General features: G+C 49.0%; 4 protein-coding genes across 5 annotated transcripts in view; 2 read left to right on the plus strand and 2 right to left on the minus strand.

Annotated features, from left to right (window-relative positions):
• Positions 1–1,601, plus strand: part of LOC131210018 (zinc finger protein ZFP2-like) — a gene marked incomplete at its 5' end in the record, with an annotated part of 1,798 nt that extends 197 nt beyond the window's left edge. Inside the window, 2 exons of the mRNA XM_058203200.1 lie at positions 490–915; positions 1,165–1,601. Of these exons, the coding sequence (XP_058059183.1) occupies positions 490–915; positions 1,165–1,293 (555 nt within the window). The remainder of the gene's footprint in view (positions 1–489; positions 916–1,164) is intronic.
• Positions 1,602–3,094: 1,493 nt separating this feature from the next.
• LOC131209356 (RNA polymerase II-associated factor 1 homolog) lies at positions 3,095–5,068 on the minus strand. Of its 2 annotated transcripts, none has more exons than XM_058202410.1 (3): positions 4,938–5,068; positions 3,621–4,862; positions 3,095–3,492 (listed from the first exon to the last, which is right to left on the minus strand). In XM_058202410.1, the coding sequence occupies exons 1-3, from the start codon at positions 5,003–5,005 to the stop codon at positions 3,201–3,203; spliced, it is 1,602 nt and encodes a 533-aa protein (XP_058058393.1). In that variant the 5' UTR covers positions 5,006–5,068; the 3' UTR covers positions 3,095–3,200. The 2 variants fall into 2 exon arrangements, with proteins under 2 accessions (XP_058058393.1, XP_058058392.1); XM_058202409.1 differs by having other exon boundaries at positions 3,095–3,537; positions 3,609–4,862.
• Positions 5,069–5,210: 142 nt separating this feature from the next.
• On the plus strand, positions 5,211–6,047 carry LOC131208981 (mitochondrial import inner membrane translocase subunit Tim9). The gene is made up of 3 exons (XM_058201933.1): positions 5,211–5,601; positions 5,668–5,763; positions 5,826–6,047. The coding sequence occupies exons 1-3, from the start codon at positions 5,551–5,553 to the stop codon at positions 5,955–5,957; spliced, it is 279 nt and encodes a 92-aa protein (XP_058057916.1). The 5' UTR covers positions 5,211–5,550; the 3' UTR covers positions 5,958–6,047.
• LOC131208980 (protein yippee) lies at positions 5,943–6,775 on the minus strand. Its single transcript, XM_058201932.1, has 4 exons — positions 6,678–6,775; positions 6,427–6,618; positions 6,210–6,369; positions 5,943–6,145 (listed from the first exon to the last, which is right to left on the minus strand). Exons 2-4 carry the CDS (start codon positions 6,542–6,544, stop codon positions 6,076–6,078), a joined length of 348 nt encoding a protein of 115 aa, XP_058057915.1. The 5' UTR covers positions 6,545–6,618; positions 6,678–6,775; the 3' UTR covers positions 5,943–6,075.
• Positions 6,776–24,635: the final 17,860 nt, after the last annotated feature.

A 24,635-nucleotide genomic window follows, 5' to 3' on the forward strand; every position in this document is an offset into this window, starting at 1 on the left:
ATTCATATCCGCACTCACACCGGCGAAAAGCCATACCAGTGTAAAATGTGTGAGAAATCCTTCTATTCATCAAGCAGTCTGGCAGCACATTCGAAAATTCACAATAAGGACCAACAGCATCAGTGTCCACATTGTTCATCAACATTCGCGCAGTCAACTGCCCTAAAGATTCATATCCGCACTCACACCGGCGAAAGGCCATACCAGTGTAAAGTCTGTGACAAAGCCTTCCATTCAGCAAGCCATCTGGGAGGACATTCGAAAATACACAACAAGGACCAACACTATCAGTGTCCGCATTGTTCATCAATGTTCGCACAGTCATCTAGCCTAAAGATTCATATCCGCACTCACACCGGCGAAAAGCCATACCAGTGTAAAGTCTGTGACAAAGCGTTCAGTACATTAGGCACTCTGGCAAAACATTCGAAAATACACAACAAGGACCAACAGCATCAGTGTCCGCATTGTTCATCAACGTTCGCGCAGTCAACTGCCCTAAAGATTCATATCCGCACTCACACCGGCGAAAGGCCATACCAGTGTAAAATCTGTGAGAAATCCTTCTATTCATCAGGCACTCTGGCAGAACATTCGAAAATTCACAATAAGGAGCATCAGTGTCATCATTGTGCAGCAATGTTCACAAAGTCATATGACCTAACGATTCATATCCGCACTCACACCGGCGAAAAGCCATACCAGTGTAATGTTTGTGACAAAGCCTTCCATTCAGCAACCCGTTTGAAAGTACACTCGAAAATACACAACAAGGACCAACAGTATCAGTGTCCGCATTGTTCATCAATGTTCGCAAACTCATCTAACCTACAGAAACATATCCGCACTCATACCGGCGAAAAGCCCTACAAGTGCAAAGTCTGTGACAAAGCGTTCAAGCAATCAAGCGAGCTAGTACGTCACTCCAAAATACACAATAAGGACCAACAGCTTCAGTGTCCCCATTGTTCATCAACGTTCACACATTCATCTAGGCTAAAGGATCACATCCGCACTCACACCGGCGAAAGACCATACCAGTGTAAAGTCTGTGACAAAGCCTTCCATTCAGCAAGCCGTCTGGGAGAACATTCGAAAATTCACAATAAGGACCAACTGCATCAGTGTCCTCACTGTTCATCAAGGTTCGCACAGCCATCGAAGCTAAAGATTCATATCCGCACTCACACTGGCGAAAAGCCCTACAAGTGTAAAGTCTGTGACAAAGCGTTCAGCCAATCATGCAATCTGGCAGGACATTTGAAAATTCACACGAAGGGTAAAACTCATTAATCATTTCATTTGTTCATTCAAGTTTGGGTTAGAATAAGTTTGAATTTTGTATCTTTGAATACTAAAATGTATGAATTCGACGATAGCAGTTAGCGAAAGTTCACAATCAGCAACGATCAGCCCAATAAAATATATTTTCCATAGAAACTGGGTTTTAAATAGAATAAAAATCCTTTAAAGCAACGGCCCAAGAAGACTATTCTGCTGTGCTCATGACATGATCAGTTTATCGGATACGGATACGGATACAAGGCGTGTATTCGTGTGTTATCATCGCACACACACTGATACGTCCGCCGTGTTATCGGCGGGACAAAGGGATGAAGTAAAACAGCTGTATAAGATTTATATAGAAAGTGAAGATTTGCTGGAACCGTTAGAGACTACCCGTGTTGGGAACGTGACTGTTTCTCGTAAACAGCGTCTAGGCCAACGCAGAGCACCTGGTAAAGGGTTAAAAACAGCATCGCTAAATAAATAAATGTTAAATATCACGAAAGTAATACCTGAACGGAAGTAAGTGACCGCGTTTGCGCGTGAAACGCCGGCGATCTGCGTACCTTCGCACGCACGGGGATCGCCCCAAACTTTACAACCAGCTATCGCTTTCACTTGGCACAAGGTTGTCGTCAACAGCCCGGATGTCGTTGGCCAGGCTTCGCCGCCAAGATCCTCTAGGCCTGCTTCTCCTGCGTTGCCCTTGCCGGTTCCAATCAAGTGCCTCTCTGCACATCTCGTTCGCTCCTCTTCGTAAGGTGTGCCCGATTCACTTCCATCTGCGTTCCCAGATTCGAATTTCAATCGGTCGCTGTTAACATCGACGGTGGAGTTCCTCACGGGATATCCCATTGTTTGGCCACCATGCTTGAACGGTGTATCGCAGATAGTGAAGTACATTGGAACATTGCGTATAAAAATATGTGCTAGTAGTAAAATGTCGTAAATTATTTTATCGCAAACATTGGATTAACATCATTTGCGCGAATTTGAAAACCGAAACCGGCAAACGTTACTTTAGCTCTGAAGAGGCAAATTTAAGCTACTACTGCCAAACGCCTCTATAATTAAAAAAAAAATAATTTAGCTCTTTCTGCTCATGCAAGAAAATTTGTCTCGTTCTTTTCTTTTTTCTCTTTCCTCTTTCTCTTTTTTTTCTTGTCAAAAATCGACCGATTGTCAAAAGGCAAAACACATTGAAGCAATCTTTGTTTAATAAACAACTGCAAAGTGGCCGATTTTACAAAAGTGCTTTAATATACGATATATTACAGGCAAAATAAAAGCTTCGGCATTTATTAAGAAAGAGGAGGGTGTTGAGTAAGTTGGAGTTCAATAAGGATTAAAAGGTATGGCAACAATCAGTCGAAAATTCACAATAAGGACCAACTGCATCAGTGTCCTCATTGTTCATCAAGGTTCACACGGTCATATAACCTAAAGATTCATATCCGCACTCATACCAACGAAAGATCATACCAGTGTAAAGTCTGTGACAAAGCGTTCAGCCAATCGAACAGTACATTCGAAAATTCGCAATAAGGGTAAGAAGGGTAAAAAACAAGGTTGAATAAGAAGGGTGAATACTGAAATGTATGAAATAGCAGTTATCAAAAATGTAATAAGCTCAATGAAATTAATTTTCTACAGAAACTGGTTTTTGATTGAAATAAGAAATCTTTAAAGCAACATTAAGAAGGCCTAACGGACTGTTTCATCTTTTGTTATTCTCATGATATGACCAGCCTGAGCCATACATGCGACAATAGAGTAAGATCTTCATTTCACTTTAATTAGTGTTTTATTTTAACTTTATTTAAAAGTCCAAGAATGCATATTATATTATTCCTACAGAAGTAATATTCTCCGGGGTTGGTCGAAACAAAAGTTGCAAGTTCCGTGCATTGGCATTATTCTGACTCACTGCCTGATCCACTGCCTGATCCACTGCCTGAACCACTGCCACTATGGACTGGTGTACCCGAGCGACTGCGAGAGCCAGAACCGGATGCAGAACGTGAACGAGAACGCGATCGGGAGCGAGAACGTGAACGGGAGGCAGAACTCCGCCTGGAACCAGAACCACGAGAGCGAGAACGGCTTCGGCTGCGACTTGCCGATGGTGTACGGCTTCTCGATTGACTGCGACTGCGGCTTCCCGAGCCGGATCGGCTTCTGCTACGGCTGGCCGACTTTGAGCGGCTGTGGCTTCGCGAAACCGATCGCGATTGCGACCTTGTGCCCGATCTACGAAAATTTCATACACACAAAGTCTCATAAATTCTCATCCGCTAATCCGCCGTACTCCTTTTGCTTACCTTGATCGTGACCGAGAAGAGCGCGATCGTTCGGATCCTTGTGATCCCGAGCGAGAGCGACTTCTGGAGCGGCTTGCTCTGCCGGCTTTCTTTTCCTTGGCGCTGCCGTCGTCTGGCTTGCTGCTCTCGACGGGTTGGCTTGCTTGCGTCTCGTCAGCCTCTTCGGGCTCCTCTTCCTCTTCTTCCTCGATGTCCTCGTCGTCCTCTTCGCCCGGAGGCTCCAGTTGACGTTCGCGATACCGCTGCACACGGTGCTCGTTAACGTTGAGCGGGCGATGCTTGACCACCAGCTTCGTGTTGCTCTGCTGTTGTGCATTTTTCTGGCGACGTTTGCTCAACCGTACTCTGGTCTCCAGCTCGTTGTAGAAGATGCCATCCTGGCGCAGCACAAGATAGTAGTTCTCTTCGTATCCCTTCGATGCCTTACTCTTCACGTTCCAGTTGTACTCGCGCGCCATCTTGTACTCGTACTCCTCTTCGTCTTCGTACAGCATTTCGTTCACCAGATCCCGGCGACGCTTCTCGAGTGTGTCCTCCGTCGGCAGGAAGTATGCCACGAACTGTTCGCCGCTCTCGTCCATCACACCGCGAATCATGGCCTGTGACATCTCCTCGATCTGCGCCGGCACGTTCTTGCCACTCGGCGCCGGATCCGAGTCAAAGATGACCTGCGCACAAGGATACTTCCAGTTGGCAAAGTCCGGAAACATGGGCAACACCTCCACCGGTGTGACGCCCGGTTTGCTGTAGTGAGTCGTGATCGGTTTCGTGTTGTCGTCGAATGTCTTCTCAATTGCCTTGATCTGAGCCTCCCGGTCCATGTAGAGTGTTTCTTCGCGCAAACTCTTCTTTACATTGAACCCGACCTTCGCCTCAACCTTCTCCATCGTTTGCGGGTTGAAACGCGTCTGCTCGGTGGAGATGTACTCCGATTTGCGTAACCACGACACGCTCTTCGCATGACGGCTGCTGCGCATCGAGTCCTGCGGAGTGTGTATGTCCTCTTCGAGTAGCTTCTCATCGGCCGGATCCAGCTGGGCATTGTGATCGATCTGGTACAGGTCGCGGTTGATCAGATCGATCGTAACGCCCAGATCGTGTTCGGTGAGCACTTCGTACCGATAGTTGCGCTCTAGCGATGTCGGTTTGTACTGGATGAACCGATCATTCTCGAATGGGTACGTGATGAACTTCAAATCGAATGGAATGTCGGGAAGCGTGTTGCAGTACTTCACACGGCAAATCAGCTCCGACCTGCGAAGCAAAGCAACAATCAACGCACCATCGTCGGCGAAGACGTACTGCTGATTCGGAATCTCAACACATTACCTGCGTTCCTGTTGGCGAACCGGTCGTTTGTCCGCACCGTTCGCACCGTTCTGCACGGTCGGAGCCATCGTGCGTGGCCACTTGCTAAATTCACAGAACACAATACAAACTTTTACTGCTGGAGCCGCGAACTAGGATTACCAACGCGATTGAAAGCATAGGATTGAACGCGAGCTGAACGTTTGACAGCCTGCTATTTGCGTTTTGACGTTTCACGTTTGAGTTTCGTGTTTTTCTTTTCAGGAAAAATGAAACAAGATAATTCATCGGGCGAGTTTGGTTGCAAGCGAGATTTGCTTCGAAGCGAAGAGCGAATGATTAAAAACAATTTTCATTTCTGGTTTGAGGAAGAGATCACAGTCAAACAATACGTGCTTGGGTATAGTTTGTAAATTATAGCACAATATTAGTTCGTGCGTAATCATCACACTTAACAAACACATAGTTCGAAAGGAAGTTCTCTTCGTGGCCGTCAACCCTCAATCGTCTATCGAAGGCCGTCAAAACAAGTTCAGCCCGAGATTGCGGATTGCATGCTTTGCCGAAAGCAAAACTCCGCAAACGGCCTCGAATTTAGAAATCGTGTGATTCCGTCAGTGAGTCCAGCTTAGTAATGGCCACACAAATATCAATCGACCAGCTTGACAAGGATCAAATCAAATCCGTACGTAACCTCCTGTCCTCTTTACCTGTTACCAGACTCATTCCGCTTCTACCTTTCCGACAACAGTTTTCAGACTTCCTTCTTTCCTACAACAAGCTGTCCGAGCTCTGCTTCATAGACTGTGTGAACGAGTTTACGGGGCGTACGGTCAGCGACAAGGAAGTTAGTAGTGTCAAGTCTATTTATTGCACCAATTGTTCACACGCTTAACTGGTCTCCCGCAGGATAAATGTGCGCTCAACTGCATGGAGAAGTTCCTCAAGATGAATCAACGCATTTCGCAGCGATTTCAAGAGTTTCAGATGCTGGCCAACGAAAACGCTATCGCAGCTGCACAAAAGTTGGGCGTCAAATGAGCGGTCGATTTATTTGTAGTGGATGATGATACACGTAGGGCTTAAATAAAGAAAGGCTGGTGTAAACAGCGCGACCCGTTATCAACTAGGGAGGGCCTAAATCTAACGATTCACGCGTTCACACATCCGGAAAGCCTTCGGATTCGGTGATGAGGGCATGCTCCAAGATAACTCGTCCCTCTTTGTACCTGAAACGGGTGGCAATGTTCATTGCAGTGAGATGGAAGAAGCGGGAGCCACATTGAACCATACTTTTGCGTTTCTTCGGTAGCAAACTCGTACATCCAGCCCAGTTTGGCTTTGCAGTTTTTACACATCACATCGCGAACCATATGGCGACCAGTGAGCATAACACGGTCCTGAACCTGAGAGTACGTAAGATTGACCACTCGCTTGAACAGATAGGCACGCCCTGGAAAAGAGCACAGCATGTGTGAGTAGATGAAGCTGGTAAGGCTGGCATTCTTACCTGTGGCCCCGGTGAATCTTGTGCTGATCAATTCCCTCTTGTTGGTCAGATTGGTTTCGCAGGCAGCACAATTGTACAGCTTCTGGCCTCCGATGTGATCGAGAAATACTTTACCCATCCTGCGTCTCTCTATTGGATAGCAAAGACGAAGCTGCAAACTCGATCCGGAAGAGCTTCTTCGACCGTGGCGATCTAAGGCAAGGAAAGAGGTTTAATACCACAATCCGGCGAACCTTCGACGAACAACTTACGGTTTACGGTGAGATTGTCGCCAGTTGTTGTTTACTGTCTGAAGGAAATGAAATGAAATCGAATTTCGTAGCACTTTTCTTTGTTTATATGTTTATATATATACATTTTGTTTATATATATTCGTATGACAGTTATTCGTATAACAGTTATTGGTATAACAGTTATGTATAACAGTTATTCGTATAACAGTATAACAGTATATATAACAGTATAACAGAAATGAAGCGCAACAGAAAATGTCGCGCAACTCTCTGAATGACGTGACTGCCGTTTGAATTTGAAAATACGGTACAACGGTTTATCGAAATACAGATAGTCAACGAAACATCAATCGTACGTAAGCAAAAGTGTTCGCATCGTTGTCTTCGCATTTGCTTCCAACCGGCGCACGAAAGCGCTTTCCTCGTCTTCTGACGAGCAGAAACTTTATCTTGCCACTTGCCGAACCCCGTGCTGTTCGACCGATTGTGCCCCGGCCCGGGTGCGGGCAGAGTCTTGCCGCATCCGCCCGGTCCGTCGATTTGGAAGCGATTCCTTTCCGGAGTTGAAATTGAACGAAAAGTTATAATTTACTAAGTAAATTGTATCTCACCCATCCGTCCCTCGCGGCTCGGTAGGTGGAGGCAGTACTCGAGACTTCCGGCCCCGCTGCCGAGCTTCGTTACAGCTGCGGCATGTAGTATTTGAGCTTCCCCGTCCCGTTTGTAGTGCCGTTTACGAGAACGAGAGCGACCGGGGCCGGAAGTGTTTCAATTTGCAAATTGAGGAAACCGCCCGTGTACACCGTGTGCTCGGCGTACACGAAGAATGACCGGATTGAGAGGCCGGCGGGCTCTATCGCCCTTGGCTGACGTTTATTGCTAATACCCTGGGCTTGGTGTACCACCCTGGGCGACGATGGCGGCGGTGGTGCAAAAGTTTCTGCACCGGCAAAACTTTTGCCGGCAAAAGGGTGTAAAACCGTCAGCTTGTTCTACATCCTTCTGGTGTTACCGAAGAAGGAACGGTTCCGGGACCGCGGGAGCGTTGCAGTCGCTCGCCCGGTTCCGCCTGTCGATGTTTCCGTGTGTCAACCGCAGCCACCGGAAACGTGCGAGGATACATATATCAATCTTTTCTGTGCTCTATCTCCCGACCGCCCCCCTCTGGCTGGCTGGCTGGTTTCCGTTCCGTACTTGCCGCACGCACATTGCCGCCGTAGGACCGGAAGTGTGTTCGAGAGCAACATAAACTTTAGCCCCAACGGCGGCTCGGCGTCCTGTTCCGTCTTGGAGCTGCTGCTCGGGACTCGCCTATGGGAAGGTGGCAAAAATGCTCACAAATAAATGCAAACGCGCCCGAAAATTTACAATGTGCTCAATCTCCGACGACGAGTGGTCCCGGACTCGGTCGGCAAAAGAGGGGGCCCCGTTTTGCACCGGGGCATCGTGGGCACCGTGTTACTGACAACACTAACGAACTAGCACAGCACAAACCCCCTTTCGGGAAGGCCTGACCCCGGACCTTCCGGCTTGTTCCGGTTCGGCGCTCGATCCCGTCATGCCCCCGCGCGGTATCCTGTTTCTGACCACGTGATAATTGGATTTTCGGCAAACGGCCACGCTAAACACTATCGACAGGGTGCGTTTTTGCCGAGACATCCGCCGACCGGTTGGCTGGCAGGCTGGTGGTTCTCCCGACGAAGGCCCCACACAGTATTTATTTGCACATTGCAAATCATCGGAGTGCTCGTTCCGGAGCGCTGACGGTGCGCCAAACTCTTCTTCCTTGGGCGCCCTCTTGAGCGCGCTCCGGCTAAATCCCGGTGGCATCTCTCCACGGAGGTGCTGAAATCAAACGTAAGTGGATTAACAAACGAGTGAGCGGCCGACTGCCAAACACTCGGCTTCATCAGGGACGCTGGATCGCGTGTCGGATTTGCGGTTGGGGTGTCGAATATTTACCCCCAAAAACCCGAATCTCAAGACCCCAGTTCCCTGTGACTTTGATTTGCTCAAACATCGCGCTGCTTATCGTTTCCCGGCCGGGGGATTCCTCTATGTTTGTCACTCAATCCGATAACTGTTTGGGGCCCTGGGCGGTAGCACTTTTACGTTGTGAAACAATAGAACCCAAAATCAGGTGCGCGGGCCACCCGGGGCCAGATTCCGGGGAACCGGTACCTAATTTTCTTGTGTTTCTCGCGCTCCTCCGGCTGAGGGGTTAAAGTTTTCGCTCACCCGCTCCGAAAGGGTCTGGGCGCAAAAAGGGACATAAAACAAGGGGGAAAAAAGGCGGCAAACATTTGGAGGTGTGAATTTAATCGTGTTTAATTATGTCCTTTCAGCGGCGGCGTTTGCAAACGGAAACAAAGGACCAAGGCTAGCGGAGGGGGTGGAGTGGTCCCGTCTTTATCTCCTGCTTCTGGCCCGATTTTCCTCAGGCGGTCGGGTCGCCTTGTTCGCCGCAACCGGAAGCAGGTTAAGAGGACAATGGGGCTAAGTGAAGGCGTGTGAAGCGTTTTTTTTTTCGGTATTAACACCCGCGCTGCGCCACGTGGGACGCGTGGGGTTTTTACTCGTGTTTTCGGAAAAATGGCCAAGGACGTGACGGGTTCTCTTTATCTTGTTCCCGTTGTAAGATGGAACTCCTTTTTTTCGGTGGATCCACGAGAGGGAGAGAGAAAGAAGCTTTCGTTTGCGCGTACGCCAATGCATCCATTTAAACCGGAAGCCGGTTAGCTTTAATTGACCGCCTTCTTCTGCTGGATTCGGGGTTTTATCCGATTCATTCACTGATTTTACAACCAACCATGTCTCGAATGTAGACGAACCTTACTCATATAACGATTAGGTCATATTTAACTTTTAGCAAAACAAGAACGAGCCTCCAAAATAAGTAAAACTAAAGTGCTGCTGTGTGGCACAAATTCCCGTGCAAACAATATGGATCCGATTCGGTCGGAATTCGGTCCCGCCCGAACGCGGTGGTCAAATTTTTGCAAATTCGGTCCGACCCATTCCCTGCGCCGCTCTGTTTGTTTCGAACGCTTGGTAAATAATAATCGGCGCGCCCGGAATGCGAATTTTCACACCGGCCGCCCGAGAATGAAGACATCGATTGGAAAAGTGGTTTGTTAGGCCCTCCCGGGGTACCCCCGCCCGCGAAGCCCCCGGGCAGGACCAATTCCGATGGTTGATTGCGCGTGCGAGAAGCGACAGAATGGGCTTCCCCGTTCCGTGGAACAATGATTGTCCAATTATGCTCCGGACCGAAGCAGGGCCTGGTCCAGGGACGGTGGATCACGGATGGTCAGCGCACAATGTGTGTGTGCTCTTATTGATCGATGTAATTGATTTTGGGGCGAATCGAACGATCGTCCTGCTCGCGAACCGGGCCCTGTTCGAACGGTAGTTTCGGCAGCCCGTGATTTCCCGCGGGTCTTCCCGGGAACACCGGGAACATGGGCCACCACCAGCCAGTGGGCCACCGAAGCGTCAGCAAAAAAGGGCCCCCCGGACCCCGGAGGGATGCCGGTGCATCAGCTGCGAATGTATCATAAACATGGAAATTTTATTATTAAATTACGTCCGGTTTCAATTCGGCGGCTTTTGCAATTTGCCCGGAGGAGGAGCAGGAGGAGGCAAGTTCCAATGGTGGGGTCAATGATCAAACGACCGGCCGCAACCGGACGATCGTCGGCCACACTCTGGCCGCACCGTCCCGTGTCACAAATTGAGTCTCTGGCCCATTTAACTCTGGGTGATGGTGGTCCTGCTGCCGTGGCTAATCAGCAAAAATGCGGCTCACACTCGGACCCCGGGAAACCGATCCGGACTCGGTGCGATGTCCCGGACATCCCGTTCCGAATATAATGTGGTCCGGGTGATTAGGTTAAAACATAAAATGGAGCCGGAATCCGGGGGGTCCGTCCGCCCGCCGTGTGCGAATGTGTTTCGGTGTGACAGCGGAATAAAAGCTCTTACAATTAATTTAACAACATCGCTGTCAATGTTCGCTGTTTTAGGTTTAAGCGTTTTGTGGTTGTGCCCCCCCCCCCCCTCCACCCTCGGCAAACATGGCCGGTGGTCGGGTCCCTAATGCACCTCGGTGGTGCGCTGTGCTGGCGGCATTATTGACGATTATTACGCACGCATTGGGCGACGCGTCCCTGGTTTGGGTCAATATTTTTGAAAAACCAGACTAGAGTCCAGGACCAATTTGTTTGCCTGGGATCGGGGGCCGGCACCAAATATTATTCACGGTTACGATAATTGAGATACGGTATTTGTTTTCCACGAGGCGAGCACGACAGTTGGCTCACGGTAATGGGCCGTGTGGGATCTTCACAGTGTCGCCATTACGAATCGCCCGGGGCCAAAGGGGACGAAGCAGATCGCGGGACGAAAGTGTCGAACTAACAGTGAAGCAATTTATAGATACATCAATGTGTGGTTAATTCTTTCGAACGCGCCTGTATTTCGGGACCTCCCGATATCCACTTCTTCGTCTTCACTACCTGACGATTAGCTTTACTGTGGTCAGCACAACCCACGAAATATTAAGTCGTCAAAAGCAAACAATGATGGTGAAGAAACAACGATACATTTTCCTCGACATGCCTTCGAACTAATAATAGTTTAAACTTTAACTAGAACATATGAACGAATGAGGACCTTTCATCGAGGGTTCTGACCTGCTTTCACCGGATCTAGCGTTGGCCGGATGGTAACGTTCGCTTGTTCCATTTTAAGTATCGCAGCATGTGAACGAGCGGTTTATTGTTCGGAGTTTATTTTTATGACTCTCTCTTTTTTATGGACACTTTAGTTTCATGCCACAGTGTGGCCACAGTTTAAAATGTTTCGTGACTACGACGATTGTGCTTGGCGAAAAACAAGTATCGAAGCTGAAATCGGAACATTCTGAACTGTTTGGAAGAAAAACATAATTTTATGGTTTGAAATACACTTTATTGTTACAGCATTGTCTTCCTGGACATCACTACACTTGTTACAACGAGATTGTAATGTATAAATTCCATCTCTGAAGTGAGAATCTGAAAGGGCTTCAAAATACGGTTCCGCAGTTGCTATGACGTCATCATTTGACGGAAACGCTTTCGACGTATGCGTTTTGTTAGGTCTGGAAACAGATGGAAGTCGCTAGGGGCCAAAACGGGTGAATACGGTGAATGCTTCAACAATTCGAACTTTAATTGTTGGATTTTTGCCATTGTCATAATGCACTTGTGACAGGGTGCATTGCCCTAGTGGAAAAGGAAAAAGGGACTGGACACGAACTCGTTATGGAACGGAAGAACCAGGTTCACACCATTCTTTCGCCTCTTTTCTTTGGACGTCCTTACTTTGGAACGTCTTTAAGGCTTGTACGACCATTCATACGTTCGAATTCAGCAACCCATCTTTCTACTATATTGAAGGTGAATAGTCTTTATAACATTCGTTCATAAATTCCCTTTGATCTGAAACTTTCCAAAAATAAAAATACTGTGACGCGTCAACACTAAATGGCTTGTCAACAAAGAATGAAGTGACAGATTGATATTGAGCCGCAAGACTTATTGAACAACCCAGTTTGGCGGTCGGCCCGCGTAGAGCACCTTCGTTGCCCCACAAACGATTCTTTTTTTCCATATTTGGTTATAAGAAATAAACGGCTTAATATTTTTCGATGGTTGAACATTTATTTAAAAGGTTGATTCTTCTTTTTTTTTTTCTAATATGGCAAGTAGCGCCATCCTGTTGAAACCAAACATCGGCTAAGTTCTCAGTTTCAATTTCACCAAAGAACTAATCAGCCAATATTGCTCGACCAGCAATATTGGACCATGAATATTGGAAACTGTAACTAACAATAACAGCATGTAACTTTAATAGGGCCAATTCATAGAAATGTTGAGCGAATTCTCCAAACTTTGTCTCACTTTTGGTCACGCCAGAGTAATCGTTCGGCAACAATGTTTCTGCCTTCTTCGGTATGGATTCGCACTCGAAAATGCCAAACTATATGACAACATGTTGGTGGCCGTCAGTTTGTAGTGCTTGTACCATAATGGCGTACTAAAAATCTCGCTCGATGACGAGTAGCTTACCATTCAGCGAAAGAATGTCAACGAAGCTCAGAAATATACCCTAAGGATGGGAAAGATGTATGGTCCGTGTGGCGCCCAAGTTATGTTAGGACCACTCTCTGTCGATTAGCTTGTAGCGAGGACGAACCGGGACGAACCGTGACGGTGGAACCAGCGTTAATTTCGAGATGCCAAATATTCAGCCGTTGGCGTGGTGTGTCCACAATGTGTGTTCTACAATGCGTCCCAAACCGGAAGCGACACCGAATAACGATATCGCTCCCCCCCTCATTTGCCCGATTTTGCCGATGAAACTCGTCAGCAATACAACTAAGCCAAAGGGTGCCTTAAGCTTAAAGATGTTGGCATCCTTAAATACCTTGAAATCCCCGTTTTTGGCCGCGACAACATCCGCACCGCACTGTGCCTTTCTGATTAGTCCTGTTCACAGTCGAGGACGATGATGTGGCTGCAGCGGATGCAGCTGCATTGTCTGTTTTGGTTTGGCCATGGCATGACGCCATTTGCACTCTCAGCCAGCCGCCATTCGCCATCTTGCCGCCATCCATCCGTGTGGCGGAGAAAGAAAAGCGTGGGACAACTTTAACAATTTTCCTCAACGAATCCGCTCCAAGCCCAGCCACACACAAAAGCGGATCCCATTGTAACGCGGCGGAGGGTTGCGCCCGCGGGTTCAAAGGTTTCGCGCAGAGGGCTGCAAAATGTCGCTGGCGGTGACAGAAGACAACTGCAATGTCGATCGGCGGCCCCACCAGCGGGCTCCGTGGGCTGTCTGGAGCGGGGAACGGGTTGGCCCGTGGTGGAAAAAACATACACCGAGGCGGGCCCAGGGCCAGAAACCCGAGGACAGATGTTATCAGCATAAAATTTTGTGAGTTTTCCTGACTCCGTCACAATGAGCTTTTTAGTCGCTGTGCGCCCCATTTTTTGCCCGGCCATTGTTGCTGTTGTCATTCTGCTGCTGCCGTCGCCACCGCAGACACTCCGGATTAGGGGGGGAGGGTACCACAAGTAGCCGGATTACCAGCGGATTATTCCCATGCGACGTTCCCGCACAGCGATTACGAGGCGCACACAACCGAAAATCGGGGACAGACGACGTCGAGGGGGCCGGGAAAAGGTTAAACAAAAACGCGGCTCTGGCGGACCAGCATTCTTTTGGCCTCGCGGCCTCTGATGTGGCCTGCTGTGGTGCAGATGATAATGGCAATTTATAGAACTTCCATCACACGCTTGATAAGGAGACATCGCCGGGACGACACAGGAGAAGAGTGTTCCCCGGGGGGAGTACTCCTGGGAAGGTGAGATGTTTACTGCAACCCCTCGGAGGACGGAAGCACCTCAACAAACTCATTATAATGTTAATTTGGGTGAGAAAACACATAACAAGCGGAACTACAACAAAGGAAAAAAAACGCGCACCTAAAATGGCCGCTCCGGTGAAGCGCCAAATTGGGCGCCCAACCCGGGAAATAAATATCAAAGAAAGTGGACCGGACGGGCGACGGATCCACGACGACGACGACGACGGATTGCAGTCGGTGCACGGAATTGGAGGAATTCCCGAAATTCTGCGAAGCAAGAAGCCAAATAAACATGGGCGCGAAAGCAATAAGTCGGAGTTTTAACTGCCCGCCGCGTGGTAACGCGCTCCCCGTTCATTCCCAGGACCCCTAGGAGTGCAATTTTAGACAACTGTCCGACGGTAGGTGTCCGGACCGTGCACCGGTCGTCGTCGTCGCAAAAAGTGGCAAAAATTTGCATTTCTTGGCCCCGTTCTGTCCGTTCTGCTGAGGGCCCGGGCACTATCGTCCGGGTTGGGCTTTTTCGGCGCAGACCCTGACGGATAGCGCCATCTGTCGGTGACAGTGTCGGGTGCGCCCTGGGAGGGATTTGTGTTTCTTCTTGTGTCCAGCATCCAGGAGCCCGTATGCAGATGTATGCAAATGGATGTAACAACCGGTCGCCGCCGGCGGCCACAACCGGAAATAGCTTGTGCGGTGATTTACTAGGGCGCGCTGGGTGAAATTATGAACAACAGAACGGAGCAGCACGGGATGGGCAACGATCAAAGAGGACGCTGCGCCGTTAATGTGTCCCCGGGTTTGGTGGTGGGTGGTGCAAAATAAGTGTCCTTTAATTTAAACCGTTGTCAGTCGTTCAATATTGAGAGACCATCGCGGTCACGTAAAGTCGCTTCAGCCGATCAACTGTTTCGGGGGTCTCAGGACCTGTGGGTTCGAATTATGTTGCGTGTTAACAGGAAAGGGTGAGTTGCCGTCTTCAGTGGAGTCCTGGACGCCAGTGTTCTAATTAAAATGGCTACCAATCGGCCATTTCTTAAGTAAACAGAAATTCAACGGTGCCTTTCGGGAGCCACGGTTCCGATGGGCGTCATCGGGAACGGGGAATCCCTTTGATTGCCGAAGAATGCCTTTTGGCAACCCCCATCTCGGGCACTGCTGGACGCAATTGAAAGCACTACCAGAGACCTCTTACGAGCGACCGGGTACCGGGTTTTCGTGGTCCGGTATTTTGAGCGAAGCGAAGAAATCGAATGCACGAGGAATGCGGTTTTCTTCATCACTCCCCATTCGAGAGAGAGGTCAGCTATTTGCGGCAAGTCGTTCGTGGTTGGTGGAATGTCACGATTTCATCACAAAAGCCCCGGGCCACGTGGCGGCGGCGGCGGTGGGAACAAATCAAATTTTGATTAAAATTCTTTCCCCGCATTGATATCTTTCTTTTTTTAAGGCTGCGGCTCGGAACGCACCCCGGTGATGGAGACGCCTGGTGGCCGGTGATGGAGCGAATTCCTTCGGCTTCGGCTCGCTTGTGGTTCATCAGCGTGGCGTGGAAAATGCTACACTTTTACACACTTTCACCCAAATTTTGGTATGTCGCGCGATCCACTTGTTTTGAAGGCGATCCACGGTGATGATCGAAAAAATATTAATAATGGCAGCCCCGGGGCATAGCTTAAATTTCGTTCCCCGCATTCTCCAGGCGGCAAAAGTTTGGGTGCCGGGCGTTGGAAAGCTTCCGGTTTTTCTTCCACTCTCTCTCTGTTCGCCAGTGGAACGAAAGTTTTGCAATAATTTTTATTTCAATTGTACCATTCGCTAGGCACGCCGGGCGTCGGGACACGGCGTCACCATCTTTGCCACCATCGTGTTGCCAGTGGAGAGTCTCGGAACCGCACAGTTGCCATGGCAACCGGACCGGTGTGAGCGTTGTTTCCCCGGAAACGCAACGCTCGAAAACATTCCGCGCTCGAGCGCTGAAAAAAGCGCGCTATTTTGAATTGGGCCACAAAATCATAAAAATTGCTCAACAAACTTGTTTCTTCCGAGGGGCCGAGGGTTTCGGGGACTCCAACGGACACGGTTGAAATATAGTACTTTTCGGTTGGCGACTGTTTGTTACTTCGGGTTTTGCTTTGTGCTACGTGGTTCGATAAGTGGTGGAGTTTCATGAGTGACAGTCGTGTGACAGCAGGATTGTTGGATATACGAGTATTAGGATAGAAAATAAATAAGCCTGGATCAAAGTAGTTACATTGTCCCGGGTTGGTCCATGACATTATTCGTCGTCAGTAGAGTAGGATTCTTTAACTTTCAAAACCTCTCAGCTGGGTATAGTGTGACTTTCGTAATTTTCCAATGTTTGTTGGGTTCACTAGCAGGATTAACTTATTCTTCCTGTTTTAAGGGACTGTTCCCGTTGACCGAACCACCCGAGAAGCCCACCGAAACACCCGTCCAAAAAGTGAGTGGAAAATATTAGATTAGAGGAAGAGAAATCCCTTATTTTTGCGTGAAATTTCAAACCTTATTTAAGATTTAAGATGGTCCGAGCTGGGTCAAATATGTGACGATTAGATGTATAATTTGTTGCCTTTAAGCGCTCTCTCGTAGAAGTCTCGATTCTTATTGGCGATAAACTCCAGTAATCGATGTTCACAATCTTCTCTGGATCCCAATTTCTTATCACTCAGGAAGTTTTGGGTCAATGGGTGAAAACGGTGTAATTCGCTTGGTGCAAAGTCCGGATGCATTAAAACTTCCCAATGAAGCTACCGGAGTTCTGGGCGACTCACTTAAGCTGTGTTCTGATGGAACAGAACACCTCTTCTGTTGGCCATTTCTGATCCGTTTAGCTCAATCGCTAACTTCAAAAGCTCTCTTGTCCTTGGCTAGTCCTGGTTGGGCCATTTTTTACAATGTGTCATCTTGAAATTGACATAAACATGAAATTGTTTGATCGATACTTCACGAGATATCGATCACTACAGCCATCTACCGGGCAAATAATGGATGCCTTGTGCCTCAGCCACACGATGGGGCCTTCCGATGTAGCAGAATTTGCGTAACATTTAATCATTTCGTGGAAATCATTCCTATCGTCTCGCCCGCACGATGGAACGACCCCCACTTACGGTCCACTTCGGTTCTAAATCTATTACACGTCAACAGCAGCATCACCACCACGGACCGGGGGCCGATAAGTAGAAAAGTCGTTTTCGATTCCATCCTGGCGGGGAGCTTTAGTGGCTCCGAACCAGGACCATGACAGGACCGGGTGACCTGTGACATCGAGCCCAACTCGTTCCGGCCTAACACACAGGCAGACAGTGCCAGTTGGGGGTCGCCTCGGATAACAGTTGACGCTCGGTTGATGGCACATTACTCCGTTCTGTCGTTTATCACGCGCGCCACCACGAGAATGACACATTAATATCGAATTAGAGTCGACTGGCGGTCGGCCAGTCGGGGCTGGAGCCTACCCCGGGCCCGTGGTGTCGGATGTCGGCGGTCCACAAAAAGGCGCGATGCTTTCGTAAGTAACTGGTGCGCGAAGGACGATCGCATCCGTCGGCACGTGGCTATGTAATCAACACTTGTGCCACCACCGAATACAATCAAGTGTCAGCCCGATTGTGACCCCGAGTTTTGGCAACCGATCGGTCGGCGATTAATCATTTATTGTGCGTGGAGCGTGTGGAGCAACAATGCGCCGGGCTTTGCGGTGACGCATCGACCTGCCGCGTACCTGGGACGCTTGAAACAATATGTCCGGAGTTCGCTATCGCGTCCGATTTTTCCCAGGACCGCAGGATCCCAACGGGACGGGAGTCCGCCGCAATAGAGTCACGTATCGTGGGGCCCAAAACATTTACGCACCGATTAACGATCTTAATTCAGTGCGTCCCGGGCCCAATTTATCATGGTGCGCCGCACCGTTTCCGGTCTCGAGGAAGAGTAAGACCTCTCCTCCGTGCCGCCAGATGGAGCCATTCTGCCGCGGCCACATATGCGGGTCGCCCTCCGTTCGCTATCAAACGGCGGGGCCCCATAATTTATGCTCTGGTTTATGACCAAAGAAAGCAGAAGCCCTCGCAACAATGGACAATGTATACTGTGAACCAGTGTATGTATGTGTGTGTGTTGGGCAAACAAAACACGTTCACTGGTCAGGCGAGACCCCGCTGGCCTTTGCCACTTACACAAACCCAGCACGCTGCAGAGGGACATTAAAGGAAGCGCTGTCAATGGCGCCCGGAGCACGGTCATGACGACGATGATGGCCCGGTTTGATTATGAGTGGTCCTTTCGGTTGGGGCTCGATGCTACGCCGTCGATGCTTGATGTTGTTGATACCATAAATAATGGCAGCATTCTTCGGCGGGAAGCACCTTTTGTGTGCGCACCGTTGTTTTCCTCCCCAGGCCCGAGCCTGGGATTGTAAGGACAAATGGGAGTCCTCCGGCACACCGGAAGTGGCACAATTTGATCGACATTTATCATCGAATTGATGAGCCATAAAATGGTTCACTTCGCGCGTTTGTTTACTAAGCGAGTACGTCCCATTTTCGGTGGCCAGACCGAGCGTTTCCAGGCGCCTTCGAGAGTTCCTTAGAGGTTCGAGAGCTTCGAGAGGTTCGTTCATGTAACACACAGGTCTGGGCTCGAGTGATGGCGTGTGTCACGTCGTTTCGCTCGAATGCTAATTTGCCGCGAGTGCCACAAAACTGTCACGAGCCAGCGAGCCGCCGAACGGAAGGACGTGACTGATAATGAATGATTTTGTGCGCCATCGAAGTCGTCGTCGATGGCGAATTGGTCGCCATGGCTACCGGCCGACCCGACTCGACTGGCACTGAATTGATTTGATGAGTTATGCCACGTGGAGGCCGCGGACAAAAATCCAAACAACGTCGAGGCTTCCGCTCGAATTCCTGCGCTGCGCGTTCCTGCGGTACGTAGCTAGGAATGGGATTTTCACGACCCAACACACGTACCAAGGGCGGTCGGTTCGCGGGTCTCGGGTCGGTCGGTGGTGAAAAGGTGACATGAGGTGACTACGTTGGGCAAAAAGTCGCTTGTCTGGTGAGGCGATGGTATGGTGACTATTCCAGCCTACTAGTGGAGCGATTCTTTCTCCAAGTGATCTGCTGAATGCCTTAGAATAGTTTGTTGTGCGTCTTAACTGTTAACTTTATTTTTTATGGTTGTAGCCCGATTGGAGCTTCTATAAATTGAACCATGAGATGAATTAAATGATGATTTTTAAACATAAATGTGAAGTTCGGAAATGGGAAGGAAGCTTAAAACTAGACAACCGAAAACACTAACTTCCAGTCTAACTAACTTCGTTCGAAATTAACAAACAAAAAGAAGCCCTAATAAACAGATGCAATAATTCTATCCGCCCAACAATTCGATAGCTAGTTATCTGATGTTCTTTAAAGTTAACTAGCTGTAAGATGTTGTTAATTATTTTTATAAGTAGGATAAAATGACTGAATACCACGCGGCGTAACATATAATAAAATTGATAGCTTATAATTATTAAATAGCTGCAATCCCAATGTGGAATATCTCTGTACTCTTATGTAATGAAGCATTTATGTTTAATGAAGTTCCAAGTTTAACAGACAACCTAAAACGAAACAAACGTCGTTGTTGATGTCACTCTGATGGGAAAACTTACACTGCGAAACGCTCTAGGCCCATTACGATGCAAACCACGTAGCAGCTGCAATATGGTCCTTGCCACGTCGGTGATCTAAAAGGTGAGCAAACACTTATGAACCTAGCCCCGGGGGAGTAACGGAAGCGCCCTGTGCCCGTGGCCTAACGGTGGTCCAAAGTAAATTCAAATTATACATTCCAAATATGTGCGTAAAATGTGGCATTTTTCGTCGATTGCCATTACAATATACATTTTTCTGCCGATTCTTCCGCCCAAAATCCGGGATCCGCCTGGGCGGTTGGTGATTGAGTTTGGTGCGTGCCGCACAATTGTCTCGCATCGGCGTGTGTATGTGCTGCAAAATGGACTCGCGTGGCCACGTTCGCTTCCGCTTCCGCCGCGTTTTTTGGCGGCCCCGTGGAGCAAATATTTGGCAAGTATTTTGTTGACTGAGAGTGCTGCGCCGTTGCGATTGGAATTTTGATGGCAATTAATGGGATTGGCGCTGCGCACGATTCGCGCGTGACATTCACGAGTTCATCGTTTCACTTACCTTGATTTAGGCCGGGCCAGGCAGGAATTCACGGTTCCAGGCGTGGGGGGAATCCAACTTCCAGATGGCTTCATGATTTTTTATTTTAATTGCGCACCGTACGGCGGAGCGCAAAGCGAGGGGCCCCGGCGTGAGTAACGAAATACTCTAACGAATTATCCTTCGGGATGGCAGCACCGGAACCTTCCGAAAATGGTCTTCCGGCTCGCCTCCGAGCCTGCGGGCTGGTTTGGCCGATTCCAAAACCGGCCCGTGACGCACGTGGCTGATGGGAGGGAAAAAGGATTCTTATTAAGTTAGGGTATCCATTTGCATAGCGGACGAGGAAGACGTCGATGGGAAAAAATAATAATAAGACACAAGCTGACGACAGCGACGACGACGACGACGATGATGTCGACGGTGGTGCTGCGCTGCTGATGTCCTTCGGAGACTGTCAACCTGCGGGGAATCCCCCGTCCCGGTGAAAACGATCACCGACCGGAGCTCACGAACGGCCTGGAAATATGAAATATTCGTCTACGGGTTTCATAAATTTCTTTCGAATCAGCCTATGGCCGCCAGGCTCCACTCCACGAAGAGCTTTTGGGCGACAGGGACGAAGCACAAACTAATAACATTTCGACGTCGGACGACCGACCGGAGTTGTTTATTGGGCGGGCCACCGGAAGTCCTGTGTCCGTGATGGTAGTTTATCGTGACGTTTTAGGGGGCCGTATGTACCGTAATATTATTATTATTATCGCTCCTGGGATCGTTTTAATGGAAGAAGTATTTTGCCATTCTTTCCGGCTGCTCCCTGGCCGATTTGTGTAAGGATCCTTTTCGGCTGGATCACCGTCAAACAATAGATATCGCCGCCGAGGGGCATCCGGGGCAAGGATACACTCACAGAGACTGGAGCGAATCCTGGCTTCTCGGGCCTCAGGCACGAGTCCCACGGGATCAGCTGGGGGACCGATAGATAGTTGTGCCCGAGATGCTGAGAACGCTTCTCAAGCCCGTGCCTGGGACCATTTGGAATATGTAATCAAGTCAATTGATTGGCTGGTTAAGGTTATGTGGCAGGGTACGACATCCTCGGGCTCCCCAGGATTGCGTGTTGAAAGTTTATCATTCACGCACAGCGTGCGTGACCGGTTCGGTTCATACGCAAATTGGCTGCATTGTGTGCGCGCGACCGTTACATGCGTTAACGCTCTATGCTTTCGCCATGCTGGCCGTGGCCGCCGTCACCGTGCCACCTCTATTGTTCTCCGGTTATCGCAGGCAGGTTCGCCGGGCGCTTCAAAGTGATTATCAAACCCACGGGTCCCAGCAGAAGCCCATCGTTCGGGTAGCAAGAAACCGGACATTCGAAAGCTCAGGGCTTCGAAGGCTTCACCGTGTCCGATCGTCAGCGATGCATCGGGGATGCATAAATTTATTAGAAAACAATAGCCCCAGATAAGCGCACGTATCGATGAAAAGGAAATTAGAGTTATTGTAAGGTTATGGCGGCGTTGATGATGGTTCGTGCGCTCCAGGCTCCAGGACTACGGTGCACGTGGCACAGTGTGCCCGACAGAAATTGTCGCCAGAAAAGGATTCCCTAGAAATAAGGAATATTATTTAAGGAAATAAAAGTAGGAATACTGAGCAGAGTCGAATGTTTGCGCAGCCAAGGTTAATGTATGCAAGGTTGCCCAATACGCTGTTTGCATCTTGCGGCTGATGACCGCCGCGGAAAAGCCACAGATCCGCGCGCTCAACAGTACGCTCTCCCTGGGATGTTTTCCCGGATTGAGGTTAGCTCGGTTTGGTCGGAATATTTGGCTGACCAACACTCACAGTGCATGGGCGGTGCGGCTTACACGCGTGACCCACGCGTGTAAAGAAGGTCCTATCCGGTCTAATCCTGGTCAGGCCCAAAAACCGGGCTCGGAGTGAGAAAACCGCGCTGGCCTAAATATCGGATGCTTGTCCGCCCCACCCGGCACATACACACACACACACATTGTATCAATCAAGTTACGAACGTGTGGGCACATTGTTGTCGTCGGCCGTGCGGCCCTTTGAAGCCCATCGCCACCCATCTATTGGTTTGCACAGGCGTTCCGGGGCCGTGTGTTTGCCGGACCGGAATCGAAGCCACAACTGAAAATTCATTTCCGGCCCCAGTGCCCGCCGGGCCACCGTGTAGTGCATCGCAAACAATAGGGCCGGGCCCGTCCCGGGAGGACTCCGAGGACGCGCGCGACTGGTTAGCTGCTAATGTCACCGCCGTCGCCACCGTAAGCCGAGTGCGTTCGCATGAATATTAATTAGCATGGCAATGCCGGCCGAGATCGGTGTTTCCCGCGAGGGCCCCGACCCGACACGGGCCCGTGGTCAGTGTGCATGCTTTTCCGGCGCCCGGAACAATCCGTGTGCGGGGGTTAATGGGCCACCACCAGGCCACCGTCCATCGAATGGAGCTTATATTTTTGATCAAATGAGCTTCGGCATTTCGCACAAATCAATCTATTCGTTTGCCTTTTTTGACACACACGCAGGCACGCAGGAACGCAGGACGTGTCCGTTTCATTGGGCATGGTCGCCCTGCTCTGGGAGTCATCGGCTCGGACATCGGGACCGGCCGTACCACCCTCGGGGGACACGAGGTAAGTCCGGGGGCTTATGTTCGAATTGATTGGTTCACGAAATTATGGAACCAGAAACCTCGGCACCTCTCGGCCTGGGCCCAATTCCATTGCTGGTGCAACGAGTGCATTTGTTGATTAATTGAAAAGCCCTTTTGACGTCTTTCTCTTTGCTCACAGGCTGTAGGCTGTGGGATCTTTTATCAACGATGCTTTCAGCGCCACAATGGCCTGATTGAGTCTTTATGGTTAGGATAGTTTTGTGAAAAACAAGAGCACATTACTTCATTACTTTGGGCTGGACCCATCGACGAGCGGGCGATTCATGTAAATCCATCCCACTGGCACACCGATTATTGTAACCCACATCGTAAAGTGCCAGATCCCGGAACCGGAACAATGGGAATTCGATCGGGTGATATTGGACCAAACAATCCCACTGTCACTGTGTAGCCCAAGTGCTAGGACAAAAATGTATAAATTTCCAGCCACCCAGTGCGATAGGGAATTCGATTCGGCAACCTCACGTCCCGAACCGGAGCTCACGGTTGGCCGAATCTAGATTTCGGATTAGCGCCCGTTTCGTGAATGCATCGTGAAAAGCGTCCATTTTCGCGGATTGAACGCGAAAATCGGCGACCTATTGACGTGCGTGTTGCCGTAAAGTACATACCGTACGTGTGGTGCCATTTATTTGATGCCGATGGCCATCATCATCCTGCTGTGTCGGCCATCATTGGTCGCTTCGTTCCGGAGCCACCGCTTTTGCAGTGGACAGTGACCTACAGAAACGGCTGATGATTTTTGGAAGAGTTAAGATTTCACGTTTTAAACCAAGGTATGTACAGAACAATGATGCGATTCTCAACAACACCTTGATTGTCAACCTTGATAGGGTGAGTAAATCAGCGTGTTCCTTTTCATTTGGTAAATAAAAGAACGGCTTAATATTTTTCGATGCTTGAACTTTTATTTTTAACGTTGATTTATTCCATTTTATATGGATAAAAATTTTGATAAAATATCCACCATGATTGGCTTGGCAGTAGCTCATTCGGTAGACCTATTTTTGAGTACGTTAGTACATTTGTATTTGGTCCTATTTCGGCAATAGCAACTTGAATTTGGGTCTTGGGGTCGTTAATCGTTGCTGGTTTGTTCGAATAACATAAATGTCGATTGTGACTGACGCTGCATGGCACGCACCGCCGTCCTGTTGAAACCAAATGTCGTCCAAGTTCTCAGCTTCAATTTGGCCGAAGAACCAATTAACCGAAATCCGCACCGAGCAGTAACTCGTTGTGGGTGCATTGGCTTCTCTTGCACGGCGTGTGGGTTTTCTGAATCACCATACTGCTTTTTTCCATATTTCCCAATTTGCGGCAACCAAAATTGTGTTTTCTACCACAAATCAACCTTTCAAATAAAAGTTCAAGCATCGACAAATATTCAGCCGTGTTTTTTTTATAACCAAATGAAAAAGTACACGCTAATTTGCTCACCCTATATATATATATATATATATTTTATATATTAGCTGCTCACCCTATATACAACAGTGAATTGGAGTTGGATTTGCCTAATCGACTTATTTTCTGTTTTAGAATAAAGTAACTAATCGAAGCTATTTCAATCCAAAATTTTGCAAAATATTAACGAAGCGGCCACCACGAACACTTCGGCCGCCTTCTGGATGTGCAGTTCGAGAGAGCGG

This window comes from Anopheles bellator, chromosome 2 (assembly GCF_943735745.2).
Source record: "Anopheles bellator chromosome 2, idAnoBellAS_SP24_06.2, whole genome shotgun sequence".
NCBI classification, from domain to species: Eukaryota; Metazoa; Arthropoda; class Insecta; order Diptera; family Culicidae; genus Anopheles; species Anopheles bellator.